At 46.1% G+C, this 19,844-nt stretch overlaps 1 protein-coding gene across 1 annotated transcript in view; it reads left to right on the top strand.

The window, feature by feature from the left end:
- Positions 1-19,844, top strand: part of SFXN4 (sideroflexin 4) — a 32,671-nt gene continuing 12,827 nt past the window's right edge. Inside the window, exons 1-11 of the mRNA XM_006831497.1 lie at positions 1-39; positions 2,815-2,880; positions 5,902-5,967; positions 7,107-7,133; positions 7,416-7,470; positions 9,526-9,551; positions 10,184-10,237; positions 10,326-10,382; positions 10,914-10,979; positions 11,947-12,037; positions 15,332-15,447. Of these exons, the coding sequence (XP_006831560.1) occupies positions 1-39; positions 2,815-2,880; positions 5,902-5,967; positions 7,107-7,133; positions 7,416-7,470; positions 9,526-9,551; positions 10,184-10,237; positions 10,326-10,382; positions 10,914-10,979; positions 11,947-12,037; positions 15,332-15,447 (663 nt within the window). The remainder of the gene's footprint in view (positions 40-2,814; positions 2,881-5,901; positions 5,968-7,106; positions 7,134-7,415; positions 7,471-9,525; positions 9,552-10,183; positions 10,238-10,325; positions 10,383-10,913; positions 10,980-11,946; positions 12,038-15,331; positions 15,448-19,844) is intronic.

The raw sequence follows: 19,844 nt of genomic DNA, 5'->3' as shown, positions 1-19,844 counted from the left end.
ATGGAGCCCAACGTGCGTTTCTGGATCAGCGAACGCCAAGTACGGCCCGGGGCGGGGCGGGGCGGGGCCGCGGGGCTAGCACGGGCCGGGGGAGCGGGGGTGCAGTGTGGAGTCCGGATGCCCTGGCACGCGTTGCCCACCCGGGCCTGGACGCCTGGTGCCAACCACGTGGCCGCTCTGCGCTGCGTGTCCTCGCCCCGGAAGTGGGCTTGGAGCGCGCCCCCACCTGCCACACTTCGGGCCCGCAGGCGTGTAAGGGCCCCGGTGAAGACGAAGGGGGAAACCTGAGCGTCTGTTTGACGCCCATGACCACGCTGTCACCGTGGTCATCGCCTCAGACCTAGGTTGATGCAGGCTGGGCTGGCACAAGGTCACCGTCTGGATCGCCCTTCGCAGGTGTCCGCTCTCTGGCGCCTGTGCCGTTCCTGAGCGGTAGCTGGGAGCAGTCTCCAAACCTTGGTTGGCTCAGCGCTCAGACAAGGGACTGGTCTACCCTGCCTGCCCTGTAGAAGACATAGTCTGTAAGCTACAGAGGTGACTGAACATGCCTGCGCTGCACTTAAAAAAGGCAAAAAGAAACATGGAATTAATTTTACACTTAACAACAACATAGCCTGAGCCCGTGAAAGGTGGAAACTGAGGAAAAACGCAAATATTTTACGCTAACGGTGATTGAAAAGCAGTAAGACTGCATGTATCCTGTCAAAGGTGGAAAACTTGGGAGACTCGGAAAAAACGAGGCAGCCCCACCAAGTTTGGATTTCACAGATATCACTGTATTTTGCATTTAACCCAGTTAAGTGTCTGTGGGCTCAAGTTCCGACTGGTAGATCGTTTGTGAGGAGCTACTGATAAGTCTAGTGCTTGTCCTACAGAGCCACACTAGGACCCCACGATCATTTCAACATGAAATCAACAAAAATATGGAGATGTCTCATATCCTTTTGTATGAAGTCACCAAATCCAGCGTACATTTTACACCTAGGCATGTTGTCTCAGTTGGGCCCAGGCACATGTCAAGTGCTCCCTGGGCACAAAGTTGTGACTAGGGTGTTGTCTTTCAGGCCCTTACTTAAATAAGACCTAACCCTTCTTTTTAAAACATTGTGCTTTGGGTGAAAGTGTACAGAGCACCATAGTTTCCCATTCAACAATGTATACACATTTTGTTTCATGACGTTGCTTGCGATCCACGGGATATAACAGCAGCCTTCCCACATGCTGCATTCCCTGAGTCCCTTCATTCTCTCCTACCCCTTCCTGCTTCTGAGCTTTGCTAGGCTTTTTTTTTTTTTTTTTTTTGGACTGTGGGGAAACTGAGTTGGGGCAGGAGTCCAAGCCAGGAAAGTGGAGACATTTAGGAGCTTGTTGTAGCAGCCCCGCCTCCTTCCTGCACCTGTGACCCTGGCTATGCTATCCCTTCCTGGGCTGGGCAGGTCTTTATTTGTGGAGTTAAGTCTTAAAACATCTGTGAGGGGGTGAGGAAAGAGATTCTGAAGCATTTCCAGGTGCTTTCTTCCAGACCTTGTGTGGGATGCTCAGGGTTATGTTTGGGATAGAACACAGGCCCGATTCTCCCCAGTGTCTGGGCTTTAAACACTCAGGAGCAACTTAGTACTGAAGTACAGGCATCGGCATAGCTCAGAGATGTTTCCAGTTCAGTTCCAGACCATGGCAGTAAAGCCAATCAAGCAATAAAGTGAGTCCCATAGATTTTTTTTTTTGGTTTCCCAGTGCATTTGTTGTTGTTAGGTGCCATCGAGTCAGTACTGACTCATAACGACCCTGTGCACAACAGAATGAAACACTGCCCAGTCCTGTGCCAACCTCACAATTGCTGCCACGCTTGAGCCCATCGATGCTGCCGCTTTGCGAATCCATCTCACTGGGAGTCTTCCTCTTTTTCTCTGACCCTCCACCTTACCAACCACGATATATAAGAGTTATATTTATAGTATCGCATAAGCCATTAAGTATGTAATAGCATTATGAAAAGTTTTGCAATATAATGAGAATGACCCAGATATGACCCAGAGAAATGAAGAGCACATGTTGTTGTTAAGTACCGTGGAGTCGGTTCCGACTCACAGTGACCCTGTACAGGGTTTCCGAGGCTGTAAATCTTTACGGGAGCAGAACGCCTCATCTTTCTCCCGCGGAGCAGCTGGTAGTTTCGAATTGCTGACCTTGTGGTTCACAGCCCGATTCGTAACCACTACGCTACCAGAGTTCTTTGAAGAGCACATACTGCTGGGAAAATGGCACTGATGGACTTGCTTGACGCAGCGTTGCTACGATCTGTTAAGAAAGTGCAGTACCTGTGAGGTGCAGTGACATGAGGTCTGCCCGTCTTTAAGAGGACAGACTGAAGACTCGTTTCCTAGCTTGTGTTGCTCTGAGTACATTAATGAGCCTAGAGCCTCAGTGTCCTCACCTGTGGAATGGGCTTATCATGACATGATGCAAGGAAAAGACAGAAAGTGATGCCCAGGGCTCTGCCCACTGAAGCCAAACCTCCGGCCTTCAAGCTGGTTTTGACACAGCAATTCTCCAGGATAGAGCAGAACTGCTCCATAGGGTTTCCAAGGCTGTAAATCTTTACAACGGCAGACAGCCTCATCTCTCTCCTACAGGGCAGCTGGGGGATTTGAACCACCAACCTTGTGGTTAGTGGCTCAATGCACCACACACTGTCCTACTAGGACCCTAGTTGGTTTTCAAAAAAAAAAGAAGTTAATTATTATTATGTGATATCTTTGTTTTTCTACTGCCATTAACCTCTGGGTTTTTGTTTGTTTTTTTTCTCCTCTTAAGTCTTTTGTTCAAAGATTTCTTCTATGGACAGAATTATTAGACCCTACAAATTTGGTCATTTCAATTGTAAGTATTATCTTAGTTTCAGAGATAATGGATTTCCCATTTTATTCTGAAACTTGAAGATTGTGTGTTCCCCTCCCCTGCCTTTTAATTGTTAAATCACGTCTCCCTTTTGAAAGCAGTAAAACAACAGACTCTACATATTAGTATGTTTTATTTCTGTACATTAGACAAATGATAAATAGAGTATATCTATCTATATCTCTATACAACAGGTAATGCTAAGCCCTGGGCCAGATGCTGGTGAATCAAAGAGAATGAAAACAAACCTCTGTGTAACAGAAGACACCTAGCAATGCTGGACACAGACCCGGAGCTTGGGTTCTAGAGGAGGGATGTGGCAGGGAATTGGAGGAGCCCTACTCATCTGTCAGTTTGGTCCACTAGTCTGCCAGTTTGTCGTACTGTGGCGGCTTGTGTGTTGCTGTGATGCTAGGAGCTTTGCTACTGGTATTTCAAATACCAGCAAGATGAGCCGTGGTGGAGAGGTTTCAGCTGAGCTTCCAGACTAAAACACACTAGGAAGAAAGGCCTGCCTGGTGATTGGCTTTAGAAGATAACAGTGAAAACTGTTGGATCATAGCAGAATCTTGTCCAGTATAGTACTGGAAGAGCAGTCCCCTAGGTTGGAAGGCACTCAACAAAGGACTCTGGTCATGAAGATGACCATGAATTGGAACCCATCTGTGGGTGGAGTGGTTGAGGGAAGACTGAGGTGAGAGAAGCAAAGAGGAAACATCAGAGAGGAGAGATGGCTGTAGGCAGAGCTCAAGGTTAAAGAACAGACCACAAAGCCTCGGAGCTCTTCCTGCTGGGAGGGGAGGCAGACCTTTAAGCGTCTTGTGTGATGTTCGGACTAGAGGAGATTGCACTGATTCTACAGGACAAGCAGTGAGATGAGGCCGCTTGTATTTCAGAGGGTCTCTTTGTGGTTGTGTATTGAGGAACCAGAGAAGACCAGGCAATAGGTGACGCCATCAGTTCTGGGGGTGACTCAGTGTCCAAATGGAAGGCGGATAGCCCCAGGTGTGTCTGGGGGATGAAGAGGAGATGCCTGGTCACCTGCACTAACCCTTCTCTGAAGGAGACAAACGGACACGCCTGTACCTGTGCTCAAGATGGTCCAAACAGCCTTATATATGGTAGGAAAAGACAGAACAGCCTGAATGCCATCCATATGGAAACAGACAGAATGTGGTGCGTTCATACATGAAATTCTGATTAGCTGTTAAAAGTGATGGATCCGGTAGATGTCATATGTTAAATGTATGTATACAATGTCTATGTAATTTTTAGTGGGGAAAGCAAGATGCATAAATGATAACATTTTAGCATACTCATTAAATAACACCATGTAGTCAAAGATTAACAGCCTGGGAAACCCTGTGCAGGGTCACTATGAGTCGGAACCAACCCCATGGTACTTAACAACAACAACAACAGTCATGTATTGTTGTTAGCGTCTGTTGAGTTGACCTGTGTGTGTCTTAGGCTGGGTTTTCTAGAGAAGCAAACCAGTGAAGTGTGTGTGTGTGTATACATATATATGGAGAAATTGATTATCTTACAATTGCAGAGTCCCAAGTTCCCCACAGAACAGAGAGAGAAAGAGACCCGCCCACGTGCCCACACCCCCAAAGAAGCATCCCTTCAATAGATTGGCTGCTCATAGCCACTTACCATAAGCTAACTATGCCTGTATTTGGTTTCATCGCCATGGGAATAAGCACATCTCAACTGCGAAACCTCTGGAAATCCTGGCCTAGTTGAGGTGACAGGACCCTAAGCATTACAGCCCCTGACTCATGGAGACATAGGACTGAGCCAAATGCTGCTTGATTGTACCAAAACCATGATCAGTTGCAGCTTGGACTTGTGTTATCCCTAGATTGGCACTGGCTAATGCCTGTGAGTATATTGTTCAGCCTCCCTTCTTCCTCATCTCTCTTAGTCTGGAAGCACTGCTGAACCTATTCAGCATCATAACAACACACATGCCTTCACTGATGGGCAGGTGGTGGCTACTCATGAGATTCATTGGCTGGGAATCAAACCTAGGTCTTCAGCATGGAAGGCAAGAATGCTACCACTGAGCCACCAAGTAAATGGCCCTCAAGAATGTGCCCAGCACTCTTAACAGTGGTCCCTTCAGTGTTAAGGTAGAATGAGGAGGGAAATGAGACTGAGTGGTGGGGGTGGGCGATGGTTATCTGTTGTGTTTTTCTTACCATTTTACTGTGACTTGAGTGAAGCTTAACAGACAAGATCATCAGCTTTACCCTCAACAAATCATACGTTTTGCTTCATCTCAATGATTACACTCCCCTCCCTGCAACAACAGTTACCTAGTTACCTGCTTCCTCCCTGTGGCTTCCCTTTTACATCTTATTTTTCAGGTTATTTTTTTTTTGGGGGGGGGGGGAGGTGGAGAGGGTATGAGAAATATGATGGAATGTTTACAATTGTCAATTCCAAGTGTTGGGATTATGAGTGTGAATTGGGCTTTGAAATGTATATTTTCCTACATCTAAATTTATTTTCTCAAATTAAGAATATGACAGAAGGGGCTTCAAAAAATTCATGGAAAAGTGGAATGAAAAGAGAATGGAATTATTCCACAAACTTTTTGAAGCCCTCTCGTGCAAGAAGAGAGGGAAGCCAGACTGGATGGACAAGACTGGGCCTGGGGTGAATGAGAGGGAAAGGGCCTCCAGGGTTCTGGTGCAACTCTGGGCGGGTGGTGGGTGGTGTGTTCCCTGGGACAGCTACTGTCAGAAAAGGAGCTGTGCAGTAAGGCAGTGGAGGTATCTGGGAAGCAGGGAGGTCTCCATCTGAATTACCCCCGGGATGATCTGAATTACACGTGGCAACTCAGGAGGTGGAGGGCCTCAGCCTCCCTGCTGTGGGGAAGTCTGCGCTTCCTCTGACATCCTCTGTGTACTGGTGAATGTGTGGGCCCTGCAGTTGTGGATGCATCTGAACAATGATGAGAATGTAACTTGAGTTCTTTTTATCTGATTGTAGGAAAAAGTAGAAAAATTGAGGCAACTGTTAACAGATGAAGCTGGAGAGAATGTGGAGGACAAGAAGGTAGGTTTGTGCCCACCTGTACCAGGTGTGGCCTGGAGGGTTGCCTTCAGGTGATTCCCGGAGTGGTCTGAAATCATGATGAGTTTGGGCCGTTCATCATACCATTGGAATCTGTTCATTACCCTCTCCCCTCCCCTATCCCTGACCTTATCATTTGAAAAGTCAACAGGGGCACTTTCAAAACTGGGTTTTTTAATGTGTTTAAAGTTCCTTCTCATAAACCAACTAGAAGAAGCCCCGGTGATGTAATGGTTAAGTGTTCAGCTGCTAACCAAAAGGTTGAGGGTTTGAACCCACTCAGCGGCTCCGATGGGGGAAAGACCTAACAACCTGCTCCCGTAATACTGGGGAGCTCTGCTCTGAACTGGGGGTCACTGTGAGTCGAAGTCACTAAATCAGGACCACACAACAGCAACTAGCCAACCAGACCAGGACCCTCTGGTGCAGCAGGCATTCCTGGACATTCTCTGTGGCCAGGTCCTGGGTGCTCCATGGCAAACGTCAGAATATTCTGGCAATCTCCTAACTGGGAATCTGATTTTCCAGAGCAACATGGTTCCAAGGCTGAGTTGCGTTCCTATGCGAGGAGTCCAACCATGTGTTTGTTAATCTCCCTTGTTGTCCAGACCTGGCGGTGGATGGGGTTTTCCGCAGTCACACGAGGCAGCCAGCGGAAAGCTCGCTTATTTAACTTGGTTTTTCCAAGGGCTTGTTGGGGCCTCCGGCTGAGAGCTTTACTGATGATGCAGTATCCGGTATCCTCAGCTCTGAGCAGGACAGGCTGGATTCAGAGCCTGCAGACTCACTGGACCGGAGGGAGGGCTGACTCACTGGAGGCCCTTGGTGTCCTGTGCAGGGACTAGTCAGGGTTGACCTTGAGTCCTCTCCAAGGTCGGAGAGAATGTCTTAGGGCTTTCTGTGTTGTGGGGTTCCTCTCTGTGCTTGTTGTTAGTTCATATAGTCTTTCATCATTTGCTTCATTTTCATTTGCTCTGTCCACCTGGTAGGAGAGCACTTCTGCCTTTACTTTGTGGAAGGCAGAGCAAAGGGGACATCAGAAATGAGACCGGTGAGATTTTTTTTTTTTTTGCTGCCAAATCACCTTAAAAGCAAATGCTTGTGTTTTTTTCTCTTTTCAGATCCAAGAGGCTTGGAAGAGAAGTCTTGTAAGTCTCAGCCCTGTCATTTTTAGCCCCCAAATGACAAAGATCCCCGAATGTTGCAGACAGTTTGCACTCAGTCCCTAACTCAAAGATTGGTGGTTCCAATCTATATCGTGAAGCTGCAGAAGAAAGGCCTGGTGATTTACTTCTGCAAGGTGTCAGCCAGTGACAAGCCCGTGGAGCACAGTTCTACTCTGTTGTACCTGGGCTCTTCATGGGATGGGATCGACTCTACCTCCACGAGTTAAAATAATGATACTGACCTTTACATTTGCTCTTTTAAAGTCAACTGTGCACCCAGACGGCAGTACACTGATCCCCGCGCCCTTCCGACCTGCGGGTGAGTTGGGTTTTTCCCTAGAAGCATTTCTGGTGGTGAATCTGGAAACTGCAGCTTACAAAGAGGGTTTAGAGCAGGGTTGGGGAACATATGGCCCATGGGTTTTATAAGCCCTCAGAATCATGTGGTCCCGCCCTGCCAAGGCAACCTCAGGCAGGACTCGAAATTCCATAAATCTAGGAGCTTTTTTCATAGCAACATAAATTTATATTGAGTGATGCTATAAATATCTAAATGGCTCTTGGCAGAAATAAGGTTCCCCAGACTGCAAAGCCATTTGAACTGCAAGGTTGGCGATTCAAGCTCACCAGCTGCTCCTCGGAAATCCTAAACAGGGTCGTTATGGGTCAGAACCGACTCGATAGCACTTAACAACCCCAGGTTTGGATTCCTGGTGTGGTGCTGTAGGTTCACAACTGGACCGTGAACCACAAGGTTGGCAGTTCAGATTCACCAGCTGCTTCTCAGAAACCCTATCCCGGGTCACTATGAGTTGGAACTGACTCAATGGTACTTAACAGCAAACATCCCTGGTTTAGAGGATCTGGGGTTGATGGTAGGGAAGAGCAGGCTCAGGTCGGTTCTGAATCCAGTCTGCAAAAGACCCTGAGCTTTAGGAGTGAGGGGATAGGCCTGGGCTCAGTCCTACCTTGTCCGTCATGCCACAGTACACAGCAGATGGTTTCCCTGATGGTCCCAGAATGTATAATGTACATGCTGGTGTTAGGGATGCCACTTATGTGCTCTGTCATGTTCACCTGGTCTAACTGAGATAAAGGGTTCTGGTATGGTGCTGTTGGATGAGCATTGGACTGTAAACCACAAGGTCAGTGGTTCAAACCCACCTGTCGCTCCTCGGAAAGCCTATACAGGGATGTTATGAATCAGAGTTGACTCTATGGCACTTAATAACAACAGCGGTTGAGATAAAGGGGACAGCGCCCTTCTTTTCTAGGATTCTCTGTTTTCAGCAGAACACTGCCTAACAATTCAGACTCTAGTTAAATCGTTCATCAAAAGAATAAGGCAGTCTTATGTGTTAATAAGAAGGCTGCATCTCCAGGAATTAGTATTAAGGGGAAAAAGGTAAAACAGGCAATGGTGCATAGTGATCTGGTTTGTATAAATAAGGGTTGGGGGAGGGAGGAATGTATACAGCCGAATAAACCAAAGCCCAGTTGCCTTTGAGTTGATTCCATGGTGCCCCCATGTGTGTCAGAATAGAACTGAGCTCTATAGGGTCTTTGTTGTTGTTGTGAAGTGCCATCAAGTCGGTTCAAACCCAGAGCGACCCTATATAGGGTTTCCAAGGAGCAGCTGGTGAACTGGAACCGCCGACCTTGCAGTTCAAATGGCTTTGCAGTCTGGTGCATTAGCCCACAGTGCCACCCCAGGACTCCCTATAGGGTCTTTAGTGTCTGGTTTTTTGGAAGTAGATTGCCAGACCTTTCTTCTGAGGTGCCTCTGGGTAGACTCGAACCTTCACCCAAACATGTTAAGCATTGTACCACCCATATAACCTGAAACCCATTGCCGGCGAGTCAATTCCATCCCATGGTGACCCTATAGGACAGAGTAGAGCAGCCCTGTGGGGGTCCAAGATTGTAAATATTTACAGGCGCTGACACTGCATCTTTTGAACTGTCGACTTCTCAGTGAGCAGCCTGACCTCTGACCCACAGCGCCACTAGGATTCCTTATATATTCTGATGTTGTATGTTGTCGAGTCTGTTCCAACTCCCAGTAACCCCATGTAGGGTTTCTGAGAGCTGCTGGTAGGTTTGAACCACCTACCTTGCAAATAGCCGTGCAGTGCGTATTCTACAGTGCTACACCAGTTCTATTAAAAAATGCATCTGGAGGGAAGAACAAGAAACCATCAATGCTAATTCCATTTGGTGGAAGGGACTGGGAAGGTGGAAGGGAGACTTTTGTTTGTACTGTGTTATTTTTATTCCTTGCCACATGCACCTCTGAGGGCGATAGTTTCAGAAGGTGCTCAGTGTTCCAATGCTGCCCCTCTGTGTCACTGACGACTTTTCTCTTCTTTGTCAGCTTTCCTGCCATTAATGGGGCCCATGGTGAGTAAATTCCCCGCTTACCATTCAGAAACAGGGGCTTTGGGAAGATACCCACCCAGCTGGTGTCCTCCAGCTCTGGACCCCATCTCGTTGACTCCCCTACTGTGGTCCTTGTCTGCCATTCATATCCACTCCCTCCCCGACACACGCACACCTGTCCTATCCTGCAGCCCAGGTGTCCAGTAAACCTTGTTGTGAACACCTAATGTATGCAAAGCACTATGGGGGAAACAATGAGTAAACTGTGCCCACAAGCCCAAGTGGTGGTCTGTTACCTTCTGGCCCCCACAACCTCCCCCTCATATAGGCCCCACCTGGGACCTGAGTTGCCTCCGAAAGGCTGTCCACCTTGACTCTCCCTAGGTGCTTTGTCCATCTCACTCGTCCCTCACTCCTTCCACACCTGCCCTGTGTGTGTCCGTTGGCAAGTACATGCTTCTGGGCTGCCCTGCCATATTGCAGGTCTTGGGTTCCTGGTGCCCACAGAACAGCTCGTTCAGTGCTCTTTAGCAGTGGCCTGCCCACTGACCAATGGCCTCTGTGTCCCTGAACCTCCTCTCCTTGTCCTGGCTCCTGGGAGGCTCCACCTTCCCCAGAACACTGACAGCTCTGTTTTTCCTTCTTCTTAAAAGGTATTTTTTTCAATGATGCCATCGAAAGGGATAAAGTCCATGATTTTGCCTCAGGTAGCCATTGTTTCTGTTTCATGATTATTACTAAGTTCTGTTATGCTGGAAACCAAAATGTGTGCCATTTTCTTGTATCTCTCTGTAGTTCTCCCTGTATACCTACCTGACACCCTTCAACATCATCAATGGAAACACAACTTACGTGAGTATGAAGAGCTCCAGAGGTCATGCAGTTTTAGTGTTTGTATTTTGTTTGCTTTTGTTTTGTTTTAACTTATTTTGTGAATTGAGTGAAGCTTTATTGACTAGATCATCCGTTTTACATTTAGCAAATCATAGACTTCCATTTCTTTACAATGACTGCAATCCCCTCCATGTACCATCATTTAGCAGCATTTACCTGGAGTCACTTTAACTCTTGCATTCCTCCCTGTGTCTTCTGCTCCCTTCATCTTTTCTCTGCCCACTTCCCTCTTGTGTTGCCTTCCCTGGGACCCAGGTTAACATGTGTGTATCCTCCACATGTGGCGCTGTAGGATAAGCACGGGACTGCTGACCACAAGGGTGGTGGTTCAAACCCAGTGCAGGATTGCTGTGGGTCAGAACCAACTTGATGGCACTTTACAATAACCTTCTAGCTAGCCAGAGTTGTTTTTGTTTTTTCCTTGGTAAAAAATTCCCTTTGCCAGATAAACGGTAGCATTTACTACGAATGTTCTTTCCTTTTCTTTAGCCTCATCACCTAGGAGAGAATCTACTACTGGGCACAGGAGTGATCGCTTCGTCCACCTTTTTTGGAGTAGGTATTTTGATTATCTGTGGAGCTGCTCTTATTCAGAATCAGCCCAAGATTTTCTGATTATAAATTAATTACAACTTAAACCATTTAGAAAGTAGGGATAAGACATAAAGAAGAGAAAATGTTTTCTCTAATGCTATCAGAAGTCTCTGGGGGCGGGGGGAGGCACCAGCAATTGAAAAGTTTGGAGGTTCATATTCACCCAGCGGCACCTCAAAAGAAAGGCTGGTGATAAAACACAATCAGCCCCTGAAAGCCCTCTGGAGTACAATTATAGTCTGACACGCGTGGGGTCATCCTGAGTCGGAATCAATAGGTTTTATAACTCTGGCATTCTGGAATCATAATCACGTCAGCATTCTGAGTTCCTACGCAGTGTGCTCCAATGAAAAATAAATGCATTTTAAAAATGAGCTCTTGCTGCACAAATGGGTTCTATGGATTGGGCACGGCTTTGGATAGTTGTTGTTAAGTGCCATTGAGTCGGTTCCGACCCATAGCGACCCTGAATAGGGTTTCTGGAGCTGTAAATCTTTACAGGAGCAGAGAGCCTCATCTTTCTCCTGCGGAGCAGCTGGTAGTTTTGAACTGCTGACCTTGCGGTTTGCAGCCCAATTCATAATCACTACACTATCAGAGCTCCTTGGCTTTGGATAATAGGGCTCAGTAATGGGTACAAGTGTCAGCTTCGGCGTCAGACAGAGCTAGTTACAATCCTGGCTCTGACCCACAAGGACCCTGTGACTCCGGGTGACACTGAGCCTTGGTTTACCCTCTGGTGAGGTAAGAGAATGACAGTCCATTATCTACCTCACCGTTACAAGAGCTAACACAAAAAATACTTGGAAAGCCACGCAGACTGGCTTATCTGTCTCAGGAACCAGGTGAAGGTCAGCTCTCTGTCCTTAAGACTGTCCAGCTGAGTTTTAGTCTCAGGAAATACTGATTTTTCTCTATTATTTTCTAGATAATTCCTCAGTTGGTGCAAATAAAGTATTCCCTGGATAGCCATCTTGTTCGCTTTATGGCCAGCCGAGTCCTTCCGGTCATCTTTCTTGGTGAGTGGGAAGGGCGGGAGCATGGGGTCTGAGGCTTGTCTTTGTCGCTGTCTAGCCTTTCTAGATCACTGGAGCCACCCCAGCCCCTCATCTGTGCTGTGGCGGAGGACAGCCACCGCTTGCAGCCTCCAGTGCCCCCAGGCCTGAGCTAGGTCTTTGGTCTAAGAAAGGACACTTTGTCTTAGTTCTCTCGTGGTGGTGGTAGCTGTGTGCTGCAGAGTCGGTTCCAGCTGACAATGACCTTGTGTAGGATTTCCAAGGCTGTAAATCTGAACAGGAGCAGAAATCTCATCTTTCTCTTTCGGAGCGTCTGGTAGACTTGAACTGCTTACCTTGCGGTTAGCAGCCCAGCTCGTAATCCACTACACTACCAGGGCCCCTAGTTAGCTGCCTACTGATGCTAAGACAGAGACACCACGTGTGGATCGCTTTACCAGGCAGAAATGCAATCTCTCACAATGCCTGTGGTTAGGTGGTGTTGGATTGCTTCTGACTCGTAGTGACTTGATACACGAACAAAGCACTGCCTGGTCCTGGTCATTCTCCCAGGTGTTATGTTTGAACCCATGTGGCAGCCTTTGTGACAGTCCATCTCCTGGGGGGGCTTCCTCTTTTTCACTGACCCTCTACTTTAGCAAGTATGATGTCCTTCTCCAGGGCCTGGTCTCTCCTGATAACATGTCCAAATGTTCCAAGGAGCGTTCTGGCTACATTTCTTCCAAGACAGATTTGATTGTTTTTCAGGGAGTCCAAGATACTTTCAGTTTCTCTAACAACATTATAGTTTAAATGTGCCAATTCTTCTACAGTCCTTTTTCAGTGTCTAGTTTTTGCATGCATCTGAAGTGATTGAAAATATCTTTGACTTGGGTCAGGTACACCTTAGTCCTCAAATTGACCTTTGTTTGTTGTTGTTCTGTAACACTGTAAAGATGTCTTTTGAAGCAGATTTGCCTAGTGCAATACCTTTGATTTCTTTCTCACAGTTTAGGAGGCTTGAAGTCCGAATTCAGAGCACTGGCTTTGGAGAGAGGCCCTTGTCTCCTTTCAGCATCTGTATACCCAGCATTCCTCGGAGCTCTCCATGTGTCTTGGCGTCAGTGCTTTCTCTGGATCTAGGAGCTTCACAGGGCAGGGAGCTCAGGTCCACAGAACACGCTCCACTCCCGGCTTATCTCCGTCCCTCCTTAACTCTGCTGACTTCTCTCTGCTTTTTTCTCTTTATAAGGAGCTCTGGTAGCGTAATGGTTACAAATCGGCTGCTAACCTCAAGGTTGGCAGTTCAAAACTACCAGCTGTTCCGCGGGAGAAAGATGAGGCTTTCTGTTTCCTGTAAAGATTTACAGCCTCGGAAACCTGTGCAGGGTCGCTATGAGTGGGAACTGACTCCACAGAACTTAACAACAACAACAAGATACTGCAGTACTGCAGGCCACACCCCTGAGGAAACCTCCTTTCAACTGACTGGCTGCTCATAGCAGATCTCCTCATGTAGTTAATTATCTTATATTGATTTAATCATGGCGGTGATTCTATTAGGGCTCCTCATTGGAGTCTTGGTGTGGCGCTGTAGAGTAAAGCATTGGGTAGCAAGGTCGGTTTGGACTACAGGGTTGGCATTTCAAACTCACCAGCCACTCTTTGGGTCTCTATGCGTCATAACCAACTCGACGGCACTTAACAACAACAACAACAGAGGAGGTGGTTACTGATGGTTGTTGTTAGGTGCAGTTGAGTCCGTTCCAACTCATAGCGACCCTGTGCACAGCAGAATGGAACTCTGCCTGATCCTGTGCCATCCTTATAATTACTGCTGCCACTGTGCCAGTCTATCTCACTGGGGGTCTTCCTCTTTTTCGCTGACCCTCCACTTTACCAAGCATGATGTCCTTCTCCGAGGACTGGTTCCTCTTGATAATATATCCAAAGTCTGAGAGACAAAGTCTCGCCATCCTGGCTTCTAAGGAGCCTTGTGACTGTACTTCTTTCAACACAGATTTGTGTGTTCTTCTGGCAGTCCCTGGTACCTTTAATATTCTTCTCAAACATCGTCACTCAAATGTATCAGTTCTTTGATGGTCTTCCTTATTCATTGCTCAACTTTCACATGCATATGAACCTATGGAAAATACCATGGCTTGGGTCAGGTGTACCTTAGTCCTCACTCTTTGCTCTTGAACACTTTAAAGAGGTCTTGTGCAACTGATTTGCCTAATGCAATATGTCATTTGATTTCTTGAGTGCTGCTTCCATGAGTGTTGATGGTGGATCCAGGCAAAATGAAGTCTTAAACAACTTCAATAATTTCTCCATTTATCTTGATGTTCTTTATTGGTCCAATGGTGAAGATTTTTATTTTCTTTACATTGAGGTGCAACCCATACTGAAGGCTGTGGTCTTTGATCCTCATCAGTAAGTATTTTAAGTACTCTTTGCTTTCAGCAAGCAAGGTTGTGTCATCTGTTTATTGCAGATTGTTAATGAGTCTCCCTCCAATCCTGATGCCCTGTTCTTCTCCATATCATCCAGCTTCTTAGATTATTTGCTCAGCCTACAGATAGAGTAGAATAGTAACATTACCTACTTGCAGGTGGTGTTTGTTGTTGTTATGTGCCGTGGAGTCAGTTCCGACTCATAGTGACCCTGTACAGGGTTTCCAAGGCTGTAAATCTTTATGGGAACAGAAAGCCTCATCTTTCTCCCACGGAACAGCTGGTAGTTTCGAACTGCTGACCATGAAATTCGCAGCCCGATTCGTAATTATTCCCGTTGACAGGTGAGGAGATGGAGGCACAAGAATGTTCTCAGGGTCACACAGCAAGCATGAGTCTCCAACCGGGCCATGTGAATCCAGAGGGAGTATCAGATGCTAACCAGATGCTTGGATTTGTCAGCTTGCAAATCCACTGGTTCCTGCTCCAAATTGGGGTTGAGATTCATAGCCATTTGGAGAGTTGGAGAAATGATGTCGGTGGTAGAATTGGTGAAATTGTTTTACCGAAACCTGGTTAAACCAGATGAAACAAGGAAGTGGGCATAGCTCTTGGGATTCTCCATGGTGTCCTGTTTCAGGGTGAGGCAGGGCCTCAGGCTATGGGAGCCAGCTGCTGGGATTCAGCTGGGATCCAAGATGTAGCTGCTAGCAGTGCTGCTCCGTTGCCCAGCCGATGACCAGGGAGCACCTGACGGTTGTGGGGAGACATCTGTCAGATCGAGGCTGGAGGTGGGCAGATACCAACTTGTTCCTCCAGGAACCCAAACGCATTCCTGCTCTGTGTTCTCTTGTAACCCCAGCCCAAGTCAGTGGGATGAACGTGCTTGCATCCCGAAGTCTGGAGTCCACACGAGGTATCACGGTCATGGACAAGGAAGGCAAAGTCATTGGCCACTCCAGACGAGCCGGCCAGAAGGTAAGGGGACATGATGGAGCTGGAGCCGCTGGCCCTCTGGGTGAAGAATTGAGTTTTCTTTTGAGAACCAGCTAACTAACCAAACCCTCCCTCTTCCCCATCCTTGCTCATCCGCTGAGTTTGCATATTGACCCTGATATGCAAAACACAGACACCCGACACCCGACACCCGCTTGGTTCTTATCCCAGGTGACCTCCTGTTCTCCTAGCCCAGCATTCCCTGTCCCAGGTTGGGCACATGACTGGGGACCCTGGAAAAGGTCACCCCTTCCCTGCCTTCTCTGCACGCGTGGGGGTCAGTACATATTGCTCCGTCTTCCGCTCCTCAGAGCAGGTTTTCTTAAAATGGGCATTTGAAAAGAATTGTGGTTTTTATATATATCAGTGAATGGCAGGCACTCCTTGAAACCCTGTATAGGGTCTATGAGTCAGAAATGACTCCACGGCACTTAATAACAATGTGGGGCTGTGAATTAAATGCTCCAGACTACAAAGCCATTTGAACTACAATGTCGGAGGTTCAAACTCACCAGCCACTCCTCAGAAACCCTATACAGGGTCACTATGGGTCAGAACCAACTTGATGGCACTTAACAACAACTATATGTATATAAAACAAAGCATTTGTCATCTCAACAGCCTGAGTACTAACCTAAAAGTTAGGGGTTCAAACCCAACCAGTGACTACATGACCTGCTTCTGTAACGGTTACAGCCAAGAAAACCCTATGGGGTGTAGTTCTACCCTATAGCATGGGCCTGCGTGGGTTGGAATTGAGGGGACAGCAGCATGTTTGGTGGCGTTTACTTGTACAACTCAGTGCCACTAATTATGGTCGCCACACTGGGCTGCCACCACCACAAATTTCCCCACCACCCCAAAGCTTCATGTTTAAGCATTGATTTCCTGTCCAGGAAGGCCTTGAGAAACCCAGCGCTCTGACCTGAACTGTTCGTCAGAGGCCTTGGTGTTTAGTTTTAAAGTTTTTCTATTCAATAGTTTGTTCATTTGCTTAGCTCAGCACCCTGGCTCCAGGTGCATTCGGCTGTGAGAACATAAGTGATGTCTGGTAATTTCGTGTGGGGTGTGGACTTTTTAAATGATGCATTTTGAGTATCTGTGAAATGAATATAGAAAAAGCATTACAAGGTGAGGCACTTGTGTGGAGGCAGCATGGAGAGCTCTGAGTCCCAAGTAAAGGAAATAGCTGATAGCTGGCTTAGCCCAGCACCATGTCCAAGGGGGTGGCCTTTGCCAGTCAGACAGCCTCTCCTGCCCAGCATGGTGGTGGAAGAGGAGGTCAGAAAGGATGGCTGTTCAGTCAGTCAGTAAGTCTATAGTTATTGGCTCACAAAACATGTTAACTCTAAATCCTGTCAGATTTGCAAAGCTGAATAATTCCTATGATGGTATTTTTAGCAGACTATCTGGTAGTATGTCTGAGAATATTGGCCACCTTCCTAATGAATTCCAATAGGGACTCAATGATTATCACTGACAAGGAGAGAAATTGCTGTCGGAAAAGAAAAATGATATTTCTAGTTTTTTGTTTATTTTAAATGAAGGATCATATGCCTAAAGACATCTAAAGAGACTTTTTTAAAAAGCTCTGATTGGTTTATTTTGACACATTAAACCAAAATATGAGACAACATCTTTTTTTGGAAAAGCTCTGAATTCTATATAAGCAGAGTTGGCTTGATGGACCAAAACATATTTTAGCAAAAAATATTTAGGTATCCCACCCCTTAGTAAAAGGAGCTCTGGTAGCATAGTGGTTATGAGTTGGGCTGTGAACCTCAAGGTCAGCTGTTCAAAACTACCAGCTGTTCCACAGGAGAAAGATGAGGCTTTCTGCTCCCATAAAGATTTACAGCCTCGGAAACCCTGTACAGGGTTGCTATGGGTCGGAACCGACTTGATGGCACTTAACAACAACAATACCTAATAAAGCTTTCTCTGGACCCCCCAGCCCACTACCATCAAGTCAGCTCCAACTCAGTGACCCTGTAGGACAGAGAAGAGCTGCTTCAGTAGGGGCTTCTGAGTCGGCTTTACAGGAGTAGGCTTCCTCATTGTTCTCCTGTGGAGCAGCTGGTGGGTTTGAACCGCTGACCTTTCAGCTAGCAGCCCAATGCTTGACTTCTGTGACAACAGGACTTCTTATGTTGTTTGTTGTTGTGTGCCATCGAGCCTGTTCTGACTCAGTGACCTTGAATAGTTGTTTCCAAGAGTGGCTGGTAGGTTTGAACTGCCAATTTGTGGCTACCAGTCCGATGCTTATCCTACATCACTAGATGCTAAATAACTTTGTTAGATGACTAGCGCTTTAGAGCACTCTAAACCGTTGTAAAACAGAATCAAAAGTATAACGTAAGAATGTTGAATTGTTAAATTTTTACCTATGTAAGAAGAATTATTTGTGTCTTCCATTTTCACCTTTTTTTAAATTGTAAAAAAATATGTATCACAACGCCTGTGTTTTTAATTATGGTGATAAGTACACATTGGAACACACACGTGTTCATCAGTTGTTCCATGTGGAAGTCAGTACCATTGGTACTTTCTTCATGGTCTGTCGCTTTCCTTGCTGTCTCTGTCTAGCCCCAGTGTTTCACCACCATTGGTTTAGATTTCTCCCTAAACTTCTCATCTGTGCTTTAGAGTTCCTGTTGACAATTGGATCTCATATAGATAATTCTTTTCCTTTTTGTGTGTGTATTGAAAAAAGATTTGTATTTAGAATTAGCCAGCTGGACTCAGTTGAGATGATCCCAACTTTGTTGGCAACATCCAAAGCATCCTACTCAGGGACCAGTGGAACATCTGCCTTTTCCCCATCAGGCCTGATCCAGGTGTTCGCCTTGGCTTCATCAATGTTTGATCTGGTGCTTGTTGGCCTTGACACCCACAATAAACACAAGGGTGTTGTTACCTTCAGTCTTCATGGCTGACTCAGTAGTCAGAGGGAACTTGATGATGGCATAGTGGTTAAGCTTGTTTCTCCTGGGGGCGCTCTTCTGAGGATATTTGGGCTGCCCTCAGAGCCTCTGTCTTGGCTACTGGAAGGTGGGTGATGTGTGGATCTTCTTTGATCTTGTACTGTGGACGCCTTTCAACACTGCCTTCTTTTTTTTTTAAAGCTCTTATTGTGCATTAAGTGATAGTTTACATGGGAGAACATCAGTTTTGCACTCGTCCTGTTGTATTTCGTATCATTACAATGATTACAATCCCCTCCATATATCACCATTCAACAGTATTTGCTTCTATTCCCTGTGTTTATATTTATTTTATTATTTTTTTTTTATGTACACAAAACCACTCAGGAATATATAATCATCTAAACAAACCAAGGGACATTCTGCAAGTCTGCCTCCTGGCCACTAGCACACAGCCTTTCTCTTTCCACGAGTCTAGAGTCCTCAGCTACTCTCTTTCTCTCCATATCATCTCTGCCTCCATCTCTGGTGTCGCTTTTTCTCTGGATAAGGTCCTGCATTCTGCTTGTGCTCTTTTCCCTTGATGGTTCTAGGGGCCTCTGTTCCTGGAATGTAAAATTAACTGCTCCCACTTTATGTTACAAAACTTCTACCTTTACAGTGGTGACAGTCATAATTAGTCATGATAACAATTATTCATTATTGAATCATAGGAACCTTGTTCCTATCTCCTTTCACCAGACCCGTCTAGACAAAATGAAAAGTATTCAGTGGGGGTTCTATCTTCCCCTGCACACTCTGAAACTAAACTACTTCTTGGAAACTTGTAAACCAGCCACTTCATGCCATTATAGCCCCCAATTTTAGGTAGCCAATGTCTAAGTTGCCCATCCCTATCAACCCTGTGTACAGAGGGGATATGTTTGATCCCTGCCTTCTTGACCTTCAACACCTTTATTTTGGCTTCTGTTTTGGGAGGTGCAGGGGCTTCCTTCTTTGCTTTAGGTGCCATCTTCATTTAAAAAAAAAAAAAAAAAAAAAGTGTTTGACCCAAGCACTGCATTCTTTCGTTATATAACTAAACAACTGTTAAGTTTAAAGATCACTTCAGGAGATAATTTTAATTTTGGGTCATGGTTTGATGATTTTCTCAGAGATTCCTCCAGTCTCAATAGATCCAGTCATTCTGAATTCTGTAGGAAATTGAAATTCTGTCCCACATTTTCCTCTCTTTTGATCAGTATTCTTCTATTGATTTCAAGATCAACACATTCAGTAATGGTAGCCGGGCAACATCCAGTTCTTCTGGTCTCGAGGCATCTTGACCTACAGTACAATACACATACATATAATTTTTTTTAACACCTATATATATATTTTTTTTTTCTTAAATGTTTTATTGTGAATTATGTGTTACTTTACATGGGAGCACATTAGTTTTACATTCTTTGTATC

Source organism: Chrysochloris asiatica, unplaced genomic scaffold, assembly GCF_000296735.1.
Source record: "Chrysochloris asiatica unplaced genomic scaffold, ChrAsi1.0 scaffold00003, whole genome shotgun sequence".
Lineage (NCBI taxonomy): Eukaryota > Metazoa > Chordata > Mammalia > Afrosoricida > Chrysochloridae > Chrysochloris > Chrysochloris asiatica.
This window is presented reverse-complemented; position numbering and strand designations above follow the sequence as displayed.